The sequence below is a fragment of the Sminthopsis crassicaudata genome, chromosome 3, assembly GCF_048593235.1.
Source record: "Sminthopsis crassicaudata isolate SCR6 chromosome 3, ASM4859323v1, whole genome shotgun sequence".
NCBI classification, from domain to species: domain Eukaryota; kingdom Metazoa; phylum Chordata; class Mammalia; order Dasyuromorphia; family Dasyuridae; genus Sminthopsis; species Sminthopsis crassicaudata.
Genome location: NC_133619.1, coordinates 248441273 through 248460959, shown reverse-complemented (window position 1 = coordinate 248460959; position 19687 = coordinate 248441273). Strand labels below are relative to the sequence as shown.

General features: G+C 32.3%; 1 protein-coding gene across 2 annotated transcripts in view; it reads right to left on the bottom strand.

Annotated features, from left to right (window-relative positions):
* The window catches only part of TMEM131 (transmembrane protein 131), a 57568-nt gene extending 40434 nt beyond the window's left edge, over positions 1-17134 (bottom strand). Inside the window, exons 1-8 of one of the 2 annotated variants that reach the window (XM_074300338.1) lie at positions 17032-17134; positions 15617-15767; positions 15477-15533; positions 14638-14699; positions 8172-8280; positions 2229-2337; positions 1220-1373; positions 869-1039 (exon numbers count right to left, since the gene is read on the bottom strand). In XM_074300338.1, the coding sequence (XP_074156439.1) occupies positions 869-1039; positions 1220-1373; positions 2229-2337; positions 8172-8280; positions 14638-14699; positions 15477-15533; positions 15617-15767; positions 17032-17103 (885 nt within the window). In that variant the 5' untranslated portion in view covers positions 17104-17134. The remainder of the gene's footprint in view (positions 1-868; positions 1040-1219; positions 1374-2228; positions 2338-8171; positions 8281-14637; positions 14700-15476; positions 15534-15616; positions 15768-17031) is intronic. The other variant, XM_074300337.1, reaches the window with a different exon arrangement.
* Between the last annotated feature and the right edge of the window lie 2553 nt (positions 17135-19687).

Below are 19687 nucleotides of genomic sequence, written 5' to 3'. Positions count from 1 at the left end.
ATTTTTTAGCTGCTAAATCTGATTTAGCCTTTTCTCAATCCCCATCCATCTCTACAATCTTGGATACTATCCATCAGCCTCTTTTTTTGTGGCACTGCTTTCTTAGTTCTCCTTCCTGTCTGACCATTCCTTCTCATTCTTTGGCTAGCTCTTAATCTAGCTCATTTTGGATGTCCTCCAAGGCTCTGCCTTAAGCCCTGCCCCCTACCCCCCCCTCTATACTCCTTTATTTGATTATCTCATTTCCCATGGAGTGAAATATCATCTCTGGGCAGATTATGCTCTGATCTTCTTGTCCCTAACCTTTCTCCTAATCTGCAGTCTCTCATCTCTACCAAGTCTACTGGACATCTCAAATTGGACAGCATGTAAACATCTTAAATTCGACATGTACAACAGATTTATCATTATCTTTATTCTAAAATTTTCCCTTCCTCCTAACTTCCTATTAATATTGAGGGCATTACTATCAAGACACAAGTTCAAATTCTCTGTGATTCTGGGAGAATCACTGTCATTTCAACTCTACACTCAGTTCCTTCAATACCAGATTTGATTACATGATCTCTAAGACTCCTTCCAATTGCAAAATTCTAGGACTTTTTCCTATCACTATATCACTGAATAGCAGAACAAGTCAGAAAAGTAAAACATAATCATTTACTACTTGGGTGACTGTAGAAACACAAGATGACTACACTTGAGAAGAAAAAAAGTATAATCAAAGAATATAGTGAAAGAAGAATGAAATGTCTACATCTAAAGTAATTGTCCAACAGGTCTTATTTTTATTCAAAAAAAACCAAAAAACAAAAAAACAAAACAAAACAAAAAAAAGCATAGAGTTTAAGAAAAATAAGATACTCACATCTAAAAAGCCCGTATATACCCGTACAGGTAAATTAAATTTTGAAGCATTGGTAATAAGTAAAATATTGTTATCTATATGTATAGATGATGTTGAAGGCATAAAAAATAGGGTAAAAATATATCTTGACTCATTTGGAGGTATTAAGACTGGTTTGCTGAAATTATGTACCTGTAATGCAGAGATAGAACAAAGTTTTAATATATCAGTATCACTTAGTACTTTTTGCTATCCTGTGACTTTTCTTTACCCTTTTCTATATTAATCTTTTCTTAAATGGTCTCCTCTTCTTTTATCTCACATACACCTCCCCGCCCACCTCAGTTAAGAATTACAAACATTCATACTTACTTTAAACATTGTTTTGGCTTCTTCTGGCAACATCACATCATGAATGAGGATTGCAAAACTGAAAGTGTTAGTAAGATAAATTGGTCTTTCGACAGAATCAGCAGGACTGTCTCGGATGTGAAATAATGTGGCAGCATGATCAAATCCCAAGTAACTATTTCCAAAGAAAAAACAACAAAAAGTCAAATTTCCTTTTAATTGTTAGTTTTAAGCTGAAGTTAAAGCATATTTGTTCCTGAGGTTTCAGCATTATATTCTTTAGGGTAATATATAATTTATCAATTATTTCTAGGAACTTTTTACTAAAAAGTTTTCCATTAAACTATTCTGGTATCAATTACCTAAAAGGGAAAATAATCTTAGCTGTCCATAAGGATTTAAAAAAGGATATATCTTTTAGCTTAGCTTCAAGTGATCAAAATTTTTTAAATTAAATTTTATTTTTAAGTGAATAAAAATTAGTTTTCCTTCCTCTGCTACAGGAGAAAAAACATTTCAAATAAATATATGTAGTCAAACAAATTAATTTCCTGTGCTATGTTCAATAAATAAATGATTCATTCTGTACCCTGAGTCTAATCACCTCTTATAACAAGATAAGCAGCATGCTTTATCATCAATCTTCTGGAATCATAAGTAGTAACCAAAGTTTTATGTAATATAATGATTGCAAATGTTAAAAGGAATGGCAGAAAAAGAAATCTAAATAGTCTAAACATTATGGAATTTTGTATTTTTTTCCCCTTATGTGTTACTGAATCATTAAGATTTCTTTTGAACTCAGATTTCAAGAAATACTTATACATATATGTTATATGTATAAATCATTAAGATTCTTTCTTTATTAAAATAAATATCTGTTACTGACGAAAACAGATAGTCTTGGAATAAAAGTTTATGTAGCTGAGTGTATATTGAATGTGATCATACAATTTTAAGGAGGGAATGTGAGAGGAGAAACATCTACTTATTTGCAAAAGAAAGTAAGATGAATTTATGCAAGACTTACCCATCTAAAACATCTGCCTGATAAGGAATTTCAAGTTTAGAATAACTCTTCTCTTTTGCCTTAACAGTTATTTTCCCAGAAAACTGAGATGTTCTTTTTGCTTTTGATGCTGAAATGAAGCATAAAAATGTCTATAATCCTAAAGCTTACAAAGGAAAAATCACACAAAAAATTTTAAAAATCACTCTTTGAACACTGAAATAAAAAAAAAAGCTCAGTATGTGTGTGTGTATATGCTTTCTTTGTCACTTTAATGTAATCTAGAACTATGAACTTCTCTTTCTTCACATAAGAAGACAATCTCTTGTTTTGCTTCAGTTCAAAATAAAACAGGTAGGTATTCAACAAATGGACATTGTAGTTAAGTTGACTCAATAGTTGTGCTATTGCCTCAGGGATGTCCTGAAAAACAACATTCCATGTATGGCAGCGATTATTTATAAATTCAAATAGGATTACATAATTAAGGTGCCTAGCAGCACAGTAAGAATTATATGAGTCCTAGATTTTATATAATACAAAAATTTGCAAATCATTTTCCATTTAGCCATGGATAATGTTTATACCAACTTTAAGCAGCTCTATGTTTCACTAAATTCCTGTTAAGGAAATTTATTGTGCAATTAAAAGAAAACCATTTGGGAAAACCATACTTAATATTCTTTAGAACAAACTATTAGACACTTACTTGCAACTAAATTACAAAATGTAGTTTTATCTTTTGTAATACAGTTCAGAAAACTTTCAATTATAAAATGATCACTATATATACAAATATATTATGTAAACTGCTTTGCCACAAATGAAACACCATCACTAATGCAAATATATTAGCTTAGGACACTCTTTTTCATGGAATTTAGAATTTGATGGGGGAAAAAAAGACTTGCATAAACATTCTTTAATGTTTGTTTTTTAATTACTACATGCCAATAGATTTTTTTCATTGTTTGGTCCATTAATTTGTGATGGACCGGCATCCTCTGAATCTCTCAAGCTTACAATCTAGGAGTCATCTTAGACCCCTTCACTATCTCTAAACTTTTACTTTCCCCACTCCCTCCTTATCCAATCTGCTGCCAAGTCTCATTACTTTTACCTTTGCAACATCTCTCCAATCCCTTTCTTTGCCACTACCCTGGTACAGTTATCTTGGATCTAAATTAATGAAATAGCCTGCTGGTGGATCTACCTGATGTCTTTTTCCTCCCTAAAACATCCTCTATTCTACCACTAAAGATATAAGTCCTAGGTCTGACCACTAACTTATTAAATGTCAGTGACTCTCTTCCCCCCTTCAGGATCAAATACAAAATACTCTTTTTAGCAATCAAAGCTCTTCATAATCTAATCCCCTCTATATTTCCAGACTTCTTACACCTTACTTCCCGACATGTACTCTTTGAGGTGATAATGGATGGCTTCTAGTCTATTTCGTGAACAAGAGATCTTTCAGCTTGTAGCATTTTCTCTGGTTGCTCCCCATACCTAAAACAGTCTCCATTCCTACTCCAACTATTATGGCCTGCCTGGCTTCCTTAAGTTTGAATTAAAAGCTTACTTGCTACAAAGGAAACTCTCCTAAATCTCTTTAGTTCCAGTGACTCTTTTTGTTAATTATCTCCAATTTATTATCTCTATAACTTGGCTATAGCTTGCTTTGTAAATAAATATTTGTTTGTTGTCTTTTCCATTATATTGTAAGCTCCTTAAGGACAGGGACTGCCCTCTTTTTGTATCCTTAGTGATTAGTAGTGATTAGTGTCCACACTTAGTAGACTCTTAATAAATGTTTACTGATTTACTGATAGTAGAGTAATTATCATTGATTACAGTAAATGTTAAAACTACAATTCATAAAGTGAATACAGTACCCATATTGGATGAATTTCCAGAAAATTTTATATAACGCAAATTTGTTATTAAAAAACATTATTCTATTGATTTTTCTAAATTTCAAGGATGGATTGTGGCAAGAAAAAAAGGACCTGATCCCAAAGTAATACTATTTTAAAATTCTGTCATTTCTTCAAAGCACAATCTATTTATATTTAATACTTTTCTATAATTCCTTCAAGAAATCCCAATTCACCGTTGATCATTGCATAAGAACAAGTTATGGATTAAAGTAGAAATGAATTAGCAGTGTACTTTATCAATACAAATTCTACAGGTTCACTAGAAGTCAGTGAAATACTAATTATTACAAGAATGTGCAAGGATCATTGACCAATAATTCTAATCATCAAAGAAAAATTTGAAAATATTTCATGGATAAGACTCTCCCATAACATCACCAAGTACATCACTAGCTGGGAGAAATTAAGGAATTTTCCTGTTAAAATTGATGCTAGCAATATGAATTATGCTAAGTGAAGTGTTTTTGCAACAATTTGCAAGGGTTTGATACCTAGAACTTGATTGTTCTGGCATAGTCCCTACCCAACTCCCATCTGTGATTAAATGCCCAAAATGTGCAGTGGTCTCCTTTTTCTTTAAAGGATAGTACAGTGCATTTCATTCCAATTCTAATAATTAAATTTCCCTGGGGTCTACATGGAAAAAAGAATAGCAAGTCTGTGAAGTAGATGAGATGGAGGATGAGAGACAAAGGTCATTTTAACCACTTCCTTATATTTTTAATAGAAAAAACAAATACTTCAGACAGTTTCCTATATTATTATTATTTTTTGTTTTGGTGAAGCAATTGAGGATAATTGACTTGCCCAAGGTCACACATCTAGTAAACATCAAGTGTCTGAGGCTGAGGCTGAACTCAGTTCCTTCTGGGTCCAGAACCAAAGACCAACTTTGAAAAACTTCATGAGGGCTTTATGCTTGCTTTAGAGACAAAAGAGAGAAAAGTTAAGAGAGGTCAGAAATCCTGGCTGGACATGCTTGGCTATAAAAAGAGGAACTAACTAGGCCAGGAACTAGGCCAATCCTTGGGGATTGAAGAAAGGGAATGATGGAGCGCAGCTGGAAACAAGGGAGGCCTCTTTACCCGGCTAAAACCCCTGTTTCAGGGGCAGAGCTCCCACTGTCTGCTAGGCGTGTAAACCGATTCCTCCTGTTGAACAAGAGAGAAAAGGGAAAGGTAGGGCATTTCTCATTTCCATTTAAGATATGGAAATGCTGACAATCCAAGCTAGAATTATAGTTACATGCTCCTACTGAAACAATGTCACTCACCAAGGTGAGGACAGATGTCATAGTTCGATGAGTAAAAATTACTTCAGGTCTGTGTCTGGTTTAAATGGGCTTTGATGGCCTGGTCTGGAAACTTAACTATCATAACATTGTTTCTATGGTGAAATTCAGAAGTCCCTATGAGCAACTGACTTATGTGACAGCTTCTGGAAAGTAAGCCCAATTTGAAACTCTACCTTGAGCTTAGTCACTGCCATAAGTGTTAAGGAAAGCCCTCGTCACACTGATTCACTTTCCTCCCTACTGGAGTCATTCCTTCTAATACCTGGATTACCACCTTGTTATTCTCTCCTTTCCCTAAAGATCTAGATTCTAGATTTTGACCTTGATCAAATTAATGCTCTCAGTAGGCAATACTTTCCTATTGTTCCCAGGATCAAATATAACTTTATATATATATAACAATATATATATACACAAAATATATATATAATATATATTAAAAATATATATACAAAAACAATATATATACAAAATATAACAAATATAACTCTATTTAGCATTCAACACTTGTCATCCCGCCTTTCCAGCCTTCTCACAGCTTAGTTAGCCAGCACATACATACGTTTTGATATTTTCAGAGTACAACCCTCTCTCTCTTCCCTATCCCCGGAATACTCTTCCTCCTCATCTCATACTTTTGGCTTGCTTCAAATCCTCACTAAAATCTTTAGAAAGGTAGAGGAGGACAGGTTGTAAAGGGTTTTGAATGCCAAATAGCACTCTGTATTTGATCCTGGCAGCAAGAGGGAGCCACCCTCTATTGAGGGTTCACATGATCAAACCAGTGTTTCAGTGGCTAAGTGGAGGATGATTAGAGTGGGGAGAGACTTGAGGTAGACGGGACTCTCAGCAGGTTAGTGCAGTAATCCAGGCAGAAGCTGATGAGGGTCTCCACTAGAGTGACAGCGATATTAGGAGAGAAGTGGTATTCAGAGATGTTGCTGAGGTGAGATTGACAGGCCTCCTTGAAAGCAGGGACTGTATTCTGCTTTTATTTGTGTTTTCCAGCACTTTGAACAAAAAGTTCATAGATTTGAACTATGCCTAAAACATAGTACGTGCTTCATAAATGCTTATAAGTAGATTGACCGCCTGAACATCATAGTTTGGGCAATAGATAATTTTCATTTATCATAATTCCTCTATAGATTGATCAAGCAGAGTTCTTATGAATAGCCAATAATCTCACTGAGAACTTATATCATCTTGGGGCTTTATGTAACCAGAAAAATGTCATGAGAGAAGTAGCACCTGAAGGACCTCATATAGAGAAAATATCTCAGTTATAATTCTGTACATGATATTGCCCACCAAAGTTGTTTACCAGTTTGTACCTCAATTTAAAAAAATAGCTTTTTATTTACAAGATATATGCATGGGTAATTTTTCAGCATTGACAGTTGAAAACCTTTTCTTCCAATTTTTCCTATTCTTCCCCCCACCTCCTCCCCCAGATGGCAGGTTGCCCAATACATGTTAAATACAATATATGTATATATGTCCTTACAGTTATTTTGCTGCACAAGGAGAATCGGGCTTAGAAATAATGTACAATTAACCTGTGAAGGAAATCAAAAATGCAGGCAGACAAAAATAGAGAGATTGGGAATTCTATGTAGTACCTCACTTGGTTTTAATAATCAAAAGATCACTGAATAAGTTGTGTGGTTACATCTAACAAGGAATCTTGCATACATAGGAATCACTTTGTTGGAAGACTTGCTCTATTGAGTCACAAGAACTTTTTTGGGGGGGGGGAATGGGATGGGGGAGGAATTGGGATTGGGTACAATCAATCAACAAGTAAACACAATCAGATCTTATCTCTGTATTTTTTTTTCAGTCAGTTGTAATTATGAAAATGCTATCCAACAGAAATTAGAATATGAAAGCTACCTGTTCTTATGTTTTAATTCAAGAAACCTATTAATCTATAAATATCATTCTTATAAAAATTTGGTAGAAATAAAATCATATGTGGAGACAAAAAAAAAGGATTGAAAAATTGTCATGGGTATATGCTTTATGTGTTAGGAGATTAGTTGTCTGTACTGAAATTTAATGTTAAATTTTAAATAAAAACAGTTACATTAAAAAAAAAAAAAGGGGGGGAGGAGAAAGAGGCTGGTAATTGCTGATGTCCTCTTGATTACTTCTTGGTTCCATGATCTTTGAGTCATCATACTATCTTTATCTTTCTGAGGTAATTTGGAAAAAAAGTTGCTTTTCAAAAATCATCTGGCTTTGTTCCATGTATATTTATTTGGTCTGATCAGTCTTATTTACCAGTTTCTTTTCTTTAGTGCTAGTATCCCTTCTTCATATAACATGTCAGGTAACAATAAGTTCAGAATCCCAATGTGATAATTCCAAGGATATAAATGGTAAGAAGAAACCATGAAGAGAAAAACTACAGAAAAATGGATTCCATTTTCCATCCATTTGTTGTTTTATATCTGATTTCATTTAGAAATATTTTTGAGATAATCTCACTAAAGTGGGTCACATACTAGACTTTTTTCAGATTCATTTTCCCACGAAGTACTTAAGTACTTAATACTTTAAGATGTGACCTTACTAATAACTTTTCAGTCATCCTTCTTACTTCTTAAAACACATTCTGTCTCCAATATCTGACGTGTCAACATGTTGGGCTTTTTTTTTTTTTTTTTAAATTGTTTTACTCTGGCTAATCAAGAAAATATTTGGGAAAAAAAGTTGAATACTTACCATCAAAACTAATACTTGCAACTTTGGTGTATTTATTTTCTGAAGCTTTTAATGTGATTGGCTTAAAATTTACAGTTATAGCTTCATTTTGTGGTGTGGGCCGAATACTCTGCAAAAAGAAACCAAAATTAATTTTTATTTTGGTTTAGATTGCTTTCATAAGTTTTGTGCTAAAGATTGGTAAACTGGAAGCAGGAATAAAGAATAAAACTTTGTAAAGATGAGCTCAAGTGGTATAATTTTAAAAAAACACTTCAAATTAATTATCATTTAAACATCTTTCTAAGATGAAATAATTTATTTTTCTAAAAGTTATAACAGATTGGAAAGTACAAAACATTAATGAACCTTAAAAGCCAAATGATGATCTGAATAAAAAATTACAAAAACATCATAAAGATATTTTTCTAAACCAATGCTTACTCCATTCTTAACAAAAACTACTTAAAAGGGATAATGTGATTGGGCTCTTTGTTTTGAATATAACAAACAAATGAAAATAATAATTATGAAGACTAGCCATCATTGTGTTTGATGCCATTTTATCACTCAAAATGTTATATAGTGGAAAGTCCTGGACTAGAAGTCGAAAAATTTGGTATACGTTGCAACGCTGGTAAAATTTCTAGCCAATAATTTCATTTCTCTAGGTAATGATTTCTTTATTTATAAAATGAATGGTTTGGTCTAGATAATATATATCTCCTTCCAGCTAAAATCTATTCAATTGAAAAATCTATGAATTATTAAAAAAAAATTCTATGACTGCTAACCCTTGAGAGGAGGAGCCAAGAAGCCAGAGTAGTGGAAAGCAGAAGCCAGCTTGCCTGCAAATTCCTCCAAACAGATTTAGAAAATGCACCAGACCAAATCCTGATCACTCCTCACAGGGAATCATGCTTCCAGTTCAAATCAGTATAGAAGACTCAGAGAAATCTGTAAAAAATGGGGAAGGAGTGTGGCTAAGAGCATGACATGTGTAGAGCCCTCCAGTGAAGAGAGAGGCTAAACACTAGGGCAAGGGGAGATCCCAGATCCATACCAGGGCATTGTGATAGAATTATTTGCCAACTGGCAGCTGTGATATCCACTACCCAGTTTTAGATCACAGGTCCGGTGCAAAATGAATAGGAAATTTATGCTTAGAGATGGTATTCCAGGATCTAGGGCAGTAGTAGGCCCTCACATAGCAGTGGTATGGCCTGGACAGAGGATCTCAATTCCAATTTTTAACAGTCTAAAATTCTAAAATTTGTAAAGGAATAACCAGGGCAGCAATCCCAAATCAAATGGAAATGTATAGTCCTGCTATACTGAACCAATACAGATTTCCAAACAATTAATAACAGTGGTTAAGCCCAGCTGCAATCTATTGATGATAAGAAACAAACCCAAAACAAGAACTTGAAGAGTTTAGATTGTAGAGGGTAGTGATCAGACTTTGCCCTGAATAGATCATTCTGGGAACACTAAAAATTTGTAAGTCCCCATCCTGAATGGTTTCTGAATGACACCATGCTCAATATGTCAAGAAAGCAGCAATAGGATTAGCCTAGGAAGGAGGCTGGTAGAATGAAGAAACAAAAATAAAGCCCACTCCAGGAAGTTAATGTGGTGACAGGGAAGCTAAAGATAAAAACTCAGAAGAAAAGAAATACTAAAACACCTAAGAGCAAAAGCTCAAAAAAAAACAAAAAAACCCCCAAAAAACCCAAAACAAAACATAGTATGGGTACAAATCCAACTAGAATTCCTGAAAGAACTTGTAATAAGTTTACAAAAGAGATAATAAATGTTTTCATGAAGGAAATAAGAGCACTAGAGAAAAATAAGCTGAAAAAGAAATGAGGGGTGCGGAAGGAAAAATTTGAAAGAGAATTACGAACATGCATAAAAGTTACAAAACCTTGCCTAAGCAAGAAGCTCCCTGAAAAGTTAGAATAGACCAAACAGAAGCCAATGATGCTAGGAGAGAAAACAAAAAACAAATCAAAATATTGAAAAAAGTGGAAGGTATCTCAAAGAAAAACAAATGACCTGGAAAAAAAGATAAAGGAGGAAAAAAAAAAAAAAAAAAAAAAAAAAAAGGATCATTAGATTATTTGAATGCCATGACCCACGGGGGAAAAAAAGGTATAGACATATTTAAAGAAAAAAATATTTCATAAAGGAAAACTGCCAAGATTCTTAGAACCATAGAGCAAGACAGAAATAGAAAAGTGGTTCAGTGAAACAACTCAAAAGAAAAACAACAATAACAAAACTGAAAATAAAAACTCCCAGCAGCAAAAAATTAAAAACTTAGCATTTCTTTTTTAAAGACAAAAATATTATAAGCATGCCAGAAAAAAAAAGACTTCAAGGAATGATGCAGTCAGATTCAAACACGGTATACAAATCACTATAATGGAGCAAAAAGTGTGGATGGCATTCCAGAAGGCAAAGGATATAGTCTCAAAGCCAAAAATAACACCCAGAAAAACTGAATTTAGTCCAACAGGAGAGGGGAAAAAAATGGTCCTGTAAAGAATAGGCATATTTATGATGAAAAAAATCAAAGCTAAGTAAAAAATATAACATATAAACAAAATAGAAAGAAGCACAGAAAGGTAAACATGAGCAAGCAATCTTATGGCACTAAACAAAATTTAAATATCTTCATTCATTTTGGGAGATGATGCATATCTCATCTCAGAATTCTATTATCTTCAGGGGTCAGAGAGAAAGAGAGAGACAATTTGTGAAAGGAGAACGAGAGTTGGAAAGATCTGACACAAATTCTAAATTTTAGACTCTGATAAAGGATAGGTAGAATCCTAAGGATTAAAAGAGCCAGCAAAATAGTAAAGAATTCTGGACTTAATAATAATAATAATAATAATAATAATAATAAAAATAATAAGAAAACCTTAGTTAAAATCCTGGCTCAAACAATTAAGGTAATTGAGCCAAGTTACTTTGCCTACCTCAGTTTCAGTTAGCTCATCTGTAAAATGGAAAAAATAGTAATAATAATGATAATGAAAATACCTACCTTACAGGGGTGTTATGAGGTTCAAATGATAACATATACAAAGCATTTTCCAACCCCTGAAGTACTATAGAAAAGTCAGATGACAATAATTAATTAGCTAAGGAGTATGAGAAGCTATCAAGAATGAAATTCTGAAAAGACAAAGGGACAATTTCAATAAGTAGTAGGAAAAAGATGCATATACAGGGAGCTCACAAAAGCCACTTAGATGTTATATCCAGAAAATGAAGTAAACAGAGATTGACTACAAAAGTGCAGTCAAGTCCTCTAAGAATGCCTTCTGGAGTAATAAAATTCATAATGAGCTAAAAGTGGTAAAAACAACAAAAACAAACATAAAACAAAATACCCCCCAAAAATCACCCAAAAAACAACACTTAACAAATACAAAATCAAAACTGGAGATTAAAAAAAAAAAAAAAAAAAAAAAGGGAAAAAGGAATGTTAAATATTAATTTGACCTCAAACACATAATAATAAGCCCAGTATAAACATTAGCTGTTATTGAAGCACTTTATATGATAGTCAGTCACTTTGAAAACTTACTATTCCTATCAATTTCATCTTTAAAAAATTTTTTAAATTAGGGAATAACTATTAATCTTACTCATTTGAATCTGTTCCTTTGTAGATTTTGGAAATGATACCTTTATCAGAGAAACATATTGGAAAGAATTTTTTCCCCAATTACCCTTCTAATTTTTGCTATTAGATTCCTATGGCTATAGTTTGTGCAAAAGCTTTTGAGTTTTGTATTATCCTATTTATGTAGGATTTTATATATCCTGGCTATCAACAGCCATATTTGTAAACGTCTTTTCCAGTCTGAAATTATTATCCTTGATAAAAAACAACAACAACTGAGAAGTACTCTTTTTTATGGGCTCTTTTCATCCTATCCATGCTCACCATATATCCTTCTTTAATTAATTGTTCAAATTAATAATAGAAACATATTATTGTGGGGCTGTAGTTTCTATTATCATGTCTGTTTTACAGCTGAGAAAATTGAAACAAATATAAGTTAAATAGTTTGCCCATAGTCATCCAGTTAGTGAGTGTTTGAGGTCATATTTGAGTTTAGATTGTTCTAATTCCAGGTCCAAAGTGCTCAATTCATTGTACATCTTAGTTGTTTTTAAATAATAACTAGAGAAATGAAAATTAAAGCAATTTTTGGGTTCTATTTATATCTACTTGACTGGCAAAGAGGACAAAAGAGTCTAAAGCCAAATGCTAGAGGGGAATGTGGGAAAATAGGTTCACTAACACATTGCTGGTAAAGATGTGAATTAGTTTGGCTAATCTGGAAAGCAATTTGGAATTAGATCCAGAAAGTTGCCAGAATGAGCATATCTTTTCACTTAGCTATATATTCCCTCTAGGCTTAGCTTAGGAAATTGAAGAAAAAAGAAAAGATTTGTACAAAAATAAATAGCAGATCTTTCTTTCTGTAGTAGCCAAAAGATGAGAAAATAAGGACATGTCCTCTAATTGGGGAAAGGCTAAATAAATTGTGTGATTTAAATGTAATGGAATATTACTGTGGGACAAGAAATAAAGAAATACAGCTTTATGAACTGACACAAAGTTAGAACTATGAGAACAATGTACACAATGCTAACATTATAGGGAAAAACAACTTTGAAAGACTTTAGAACTCTAATCAACACAATTATAAACCAAAAGGCCAAAAGAATCAAACCACTCACTTACTGACAGAAGTGACGAACTTAAAATATAGAAAAAGACACATTAAATTTGTTCACCCTAATCTGTAGTTATGTAATAAAGAACTGTTTTGCATGGTTTAAAAAAAAAAGTACAATAGAAGGAGAAGTAATGGGAAGGAGAATTATTAAAAACATTCTTATTACATGAAATACAAAAATAATGGGTTATTTTAAAGACTATGGAGCAGAGTAGAAATATCTTAATATTAGAGAAAGGCACATGTCCTGATTTTCAAAAAAAAGGGAAGAAAACTGGATTCAGCAAACTGTAGACCAATGGGTTTTTACAGGATTTCTTGCAAAATATTGTTGATATGTAGTAAGTGAACACCTTAAAAAAGAAGCGATGACAAAGAGCCAGCATGATTTTATAAAGTATAAGTTATGTCAGACAAACTTTTATTTCATTTTTGGACAGTTACTATATCATTAAATTAGGAATTCCTATGGCTATAGTTTTTCTGGATTTTAGCAAAACAATAAAATCATTGATGCTATTCTTGTGGTAAAGAGAAAGAATTGTATATAAGAGTACAGTTAAGACATTGAAAAATCTGGCTGAATACAAAGGGTAATCACACAATGGCTTGCTGTTGGTCTAAAAGGCAAAGTCCACTGGAGCTCCTTGGGGATTTTATATTTGGCCATAAGGTATTTAATCAATGATTTGAATAGAGACAAGGATAGCTTACTTAACATATTTGCAGATAATTTATAATGAATAGGGAGACAGTTAAATTAACATACTGGATAAGACAGTAGATTTGAAAAGAACTTCATAGTTAGATCATGGGACTCAATTTAATAAGATATAATTTAACAGAAAAAACATATAAAATAATGCTTAGTTTTAAAAAATTAGTTTTGCAAATACAGTATTAGGTATATATGGGTAATAAGTCTGAAAAAGATCTGGGTATTATAGTGAGCTAAAAATATTATCCAGTGTGATATGGCAGCCAGAAAACTTACTGTGATCTTAAGTTCCATTAATAGACACATAGCCCCAACCAATAAAGAGATACCTATAATTTAAGAAATCTACCTTGGTCTGACTGCACATGGAATACTGAGTTCAGTATGGGCATACATTTTAGGAAGAACATTGGTAAGTTGCCAATCATACTGGATGGATCCTTTATAAATATAAGGATTGAATAAAGGAACTAGTCATGTTTGGCCTTCAGAAAAGACCTTAGGGACCCAAGAGAGTTGTTCCAAGTATTATTAAGAGAAGTTGGAAGTGGTATTAAAACTTATTTTGTTTCTGTCTCAAGTAGTAATGTACTTCATTGAAGATCTGAAAGTCTATATAGCTACTTATCGACTAAGATATAATAAGAGTTAGGATTATTATTATGTAATAAGAGTTAGAATTAAGTACACATGGTATTTACTTCGAATGTTGCTGAGAGTTAAATGAGATAATGGATGCAGGATGTTTTTAAAACCTTAAGAGTACTATGTAAGTTTCTTCTTATTCTTCCTCTACTACTACTGGTTCTCTCCTCAATTAATGAATTTAATTACATGGTCTCTGAGATTTCTTACAACTCTGAAATTCTGTAAAATGTCTGTTGGTAGGTTACCAACTTGCTAACAGGAAAAGGTTTTAAATTCAACCAAACATTAAGTCCCTATTATGTGCATCCACCACCCATCCATCTATAAAAACACTGAAAAGAAAACTAAAACTTACTGTTATTGGTACATCTTTTGTTCCTGAATTTAGTAAATGAAGATTTAAAACTTTTGGCATATCTAGAAAAACAATGGGAAAAAACTATTTTAATAAGCATTTGATAAGTCATAGTTGAAATATATTGTAATTATAAAAAGGATCTTGTCAAGAAACATCAAATGGATTCTGTTCTAAAAAAGTACATTAATGTTTTTTTAAAATGAGTCCTAAATTATCAACTTTTCCAAAATCATTTTTTATATACAAGGGCAACATATTCTACGAATGTCAGTGAAATTAAACATTACTATCAACTCTTTAGTATAGTACAACGGTGAAGATAAATAACTGTGGAACAAACAGAAATGTATCTAACAAAAAAAATCCAACTCTTGATTCCTAAACAATTAAATCATAATAGATCATATAATATCCAATTCAAGAGGAACAATATGGCCAATATGGACAACAAAGGAATACTTCAGAGATTTGCATATTCCATAAATCTAGAAGTTAAATTTTTTTTTCATTTATATTGCTCTTTAGATATGGCTACCAAAATGGATGATGAATTATGGAAAAAAAAAAGTTAATAATTGTTCCTAAAACAGGAGAGCTATAGCAGTTAAAAATCTTGTGAGTAAAAAATCCCACCCTCATGCCACCCCTCTATCCCCTACCCCATGAAAACCCACAATCAATTACCTTTGAGTCATTAAAAAAGTAAGATTGTACTTATGGCTTATTAATATATAGCAATATTAAAAATTCACTGCTATAGCCACTCTGCATTGTACAATGCTATACTAAATAGTACTCATGAACAGTAACAACAAAAAAAGATGCTTTCTCTTTACCTTGTGTCCGTAGTGTACCAAAATCTAACATTTCAGTTGAGGAATAAATTCCAGGAGCTTGGAAAAAAGAAAGATAAATGTTTGTATAAATTTCGTAAAACATAAATTGAAAACCTAGAAATTACTAATTTTTTACAAACCTGTGGTAACTTCAACTTCAACAGGAAGAATGATAAATTCTGTGCTATCTGAAGCATTGGTTTTTATTCTGATGAAGGCTGTGTGATTGTCTGCTTCTCTAGATGAAAAACTGGCTCTCATCACTCCTTTTGTTTCATAGGGTGGGATTTCCTAATACAACAAATACATGTTAATGTAAACATAAAATATCAGTTTTTAAAAGCACTGCTATTTTAAAAGATAATATTTAATGGGGCAGGTAGGTGGCTCAGTGGATAGAGTACCAACCCTGATGTCAGGAGGACCTGAGTTCAAATCTGGTCTTAGACACTTAACACATCCTGGCTGTGTGACCCGAGTTAAGTCACTTAACCCTAACTGCCTCAGCAAACAAAACAAAACAAAAAAACCAAGATAATATTTAATATCATTGTAAAGTCATTGAGACAAAGAAACTAAATGGCCCTAGGATATATAATTAGTGGCAAAACAATCATAAAAATCAGAATGTATAACAATCAACTATTCCTCAGTATGCTATCATTTAGGTATTTAAATTCATATTTTGGGATAACAGAAACTTGAAATGTTATAAAGATATATGAACAATATCCTGGGTGTAGGGGATGCAAAACAGGATTGAGAGAGAAAGAGCACAAGAAGAAAGGCTGTTTCTTCAGTGAGTGAGAATCAAAAAGAAGGGGGAGGAAGGGAGGGAAAGAGAGAAAAAGAGAGAGAGAGAGAGGGAGAGAGACACACACACACACACACACACACACACAGGATAAGAGACGATGCCAGAAACAGCAGCGGAGAGACAGAGACTTTCTACTAATCCATGGTTCTGTCTTTAAATGATAAAGTTAATCTTGTATGGAGCCTGCTTTTTTTCAAGAACATTTATTTTTCACAACAATTTTTAGGAGGCAAGATATAATAAAGTCTTCTAGTACTTTATTGAGGCAATTCGAGTCTATCAGCAACAACATTCCAGCATTTTATTATGTACATATATTATATACATATGTATGTATATTATATACACATTGCATGTTACATATAGTATGTACATATTATATACATATATTATGTACATGCATATTAACCAGTATAATTCAAAAGTCTATACCAGACAGGCCAATATATGCCCAATGTATTTATGTTTAAACTGGGGATTGTGACCCTTCATTCAAGCTGATTAAAAACCCCAGCAGTTTCTACGAGTAAAGCTCTGTCCCTGGAGATTCTGAATCAGAAACCTGGAGATCTCTGAGGTGTTCACTCTGTGATCCAAAGTAAAAGTCAGCCAAGCAGTTTTAGTTAGGTATTATTAGTCCTTAACTGACTTTCTAGAATTCTTCACATTAAAAAAAAAAAAAAAAAAAAAAAAATCAATCAGGTTACACATGTGGGAATAAAGTACATTGTTACTTACCCATAGTTTTCTAGTACCCCCTTGCTGGCCTGTTGGAAGCTCTAAGTGGAGATCACCACCACTTGAATACATTTCTACTACCTATGAGAGAAAAAAAAGAAGACCACAATTACACTTACCTTTAATAGAGATTTGTGAAAAGTGAAAAATAAGTCTTATACACTAATTACCTTGACATCAGATAAAAATTCAGTAAAGAATATAGATTTTTCTTAAGTCATAACTACCACAACCATATAAAAAGCACTGATCTGTTGATATTCAAAGTATAACTTAAAATAAGCCTAGAATCATCACCTCAATGTTTTCAGAAGCAGAATGAACAAAATATTATGTGCAAAGAACTTCAATATTCATAGAATATGAATAAAAAACATAAATCAAAGAAAAATGCAATGCTTTAGCAGATCAGAAATATTTCTTCCTGGTTTTATTTTTTGGCTTCATTTTATCTTTGGTTCCAAATTCTTTTTTCCTTCTCTCCCTTTCCCCTAATCCACTCAGAAAGCAAAATAAATAAATAAATGAAATGGGGGGGGGGGGGGACACTACAAATATGTATAGTCATGGAAAGCAAATTTCCTCATTAACTATATTTGAAAAAAAGAAAAGAAACTATGCTTCAATCTTCATTCTAAGTCCATCAATTCTTTATGGATGGGAATTGATTGTTCCAACAGTAGTTATTGAGTTATAATTGGTCATTGTTTTGCTCAGTTACTAAAACTTTCAAAGACAATTATTTTATAAGATATCTATTAGTGAATAAATTATTCTTCTGATTCTGCTCATTTCACTATACCTGGAAAGATATGCAAATCTTTCCAGATGTTTTGCAAATGCACACACACAGCCCTGCTATGTACATTTTTGTATACAGGAGTACTTTTTTTTTGATCTCTTCGAGTTATTGTCTTAGCAGTGGTATCATTGCATCAAAACACATATCTAGTTTAATAGTTTTGGGGATACAGTTCTAAATTGCTTTCCAGAATGGTTGGATTAATTTACAACTCCAACAATATATTATTCCTTTCAGATATTATTTTCTTTTTTTGTCACCTTAGCCATTCCAATGGGTGTGAGGTGGTATACCTCAGAGTAGTTTAATTTGCATTTCTCTGTGAGGCATTTTTTTTCATATGGCTATTGATAGCTTAGATTTCTTCCTTTGAAAAATGTCAATTCATATCTTTAATCATTTATTAAATTTGACTTAGTTTTCAATATATTTTAGAAACAAGATCCCTGATTAGAAAAAAATACTACAAAGGCCCCCTTCTCCCACCCATTTTCTACCTATTCTTTTAATTTCAGCTGCATTTGTTTTGTTTGGGCAAATGCCTTTTAATTTTTGGTAATCAAAATTATTCATTTTAGCTCCTATGTACTTATCTCATGTGGTCACTAACTTTTTACCTAACCATAATCTGATATATAATTTCTTCCCCATTCCACCAAAATTTGCTTATTTTAACCACTTTTTAAATCTAAATCATTTACCTATTTTGGATTTGCTTTGATATATAGCATGAAAGTTGGTTAGTTTCTGCCAGAATATTTTCTGGTTTTCTCAACAGTTTTAGTCTAAGGTTAGTGTTTTCATTTGCTTTTCAATATATCGAATTTGTTACACTGATCAATCATTCTATATTATCCACTACTAAATTGTTTTGACAACTGAAATTTTCTAATGTAGTCTATACTATAGTACTGCTTATTCCTCTTCCCTTCTTCACAAATGTCCTTGACATTATTCACCTTTTATTATACATATTTTTTCCTACCTCATTAGAATTTGTTGTTTTGATAGGTACATCACCAAATAAGTAAGTTAATTCAGGTGTTATTGACAATTTTATTATATTGGCTAAGTCAACCCATGAGCAAATATTTTTCCAATCATTTACATTTGTGTGAAATGTTTTATAATTGTGTTCATTCACTTTTTGTGTGTGTCTTGACAAGCAGATTCTCAAATATTTTCTACTGTTGGTGGAGATTTTAAATAGAATTTTCTCTCTCTTCCTGTTAAGTTTTGTTGGTAACATATAGTAACAATGACATTTATGTGGGTTTATTTTCCATTCTAAAAGTTTTTACAACTTCAGCAATAAAGTTGATTATTTCAACTAGTTCTTCAATTGACTCTTTGGCGTTCTCTTGGGATCTTATATGCAAAGAATGATAGGTTTGTTTTATCACTGCCCAAGTCTTTTAAATTTCTTTCTCTTGTCTTATTGTTATAGCTAGCATATTGAGCACAATATTGAATACTAATGGTAATAATGACCATTCATGCTTCACTTCTGATCTGAATGCAAAAGCTTTTAGCTTATCCCTATTACAGGGATGTTTGCTTTATATAGAAACTACTATCATTTTAAGGAAAGTTCTTTTAATTCCTGTGCTTTGTGTTTATATGTGTATGTGTGCGTATAAGGAATGAATGCTGTATTTTGTTATTTGTTTTCTACATTAAAATAATCTTTGGATTTTTGATCCTTTTGTGGCAATATGATTATGCCTATAGATTTAAAAAAAAAAAAACATTAAACCAACCCTGCATTTCTGGAAATATCCAGCCTAATCACAGTATAGAATATTTGTGATAACATTGCTATAAACTTTTAGAAAAAAAAATTTGCATTAATAT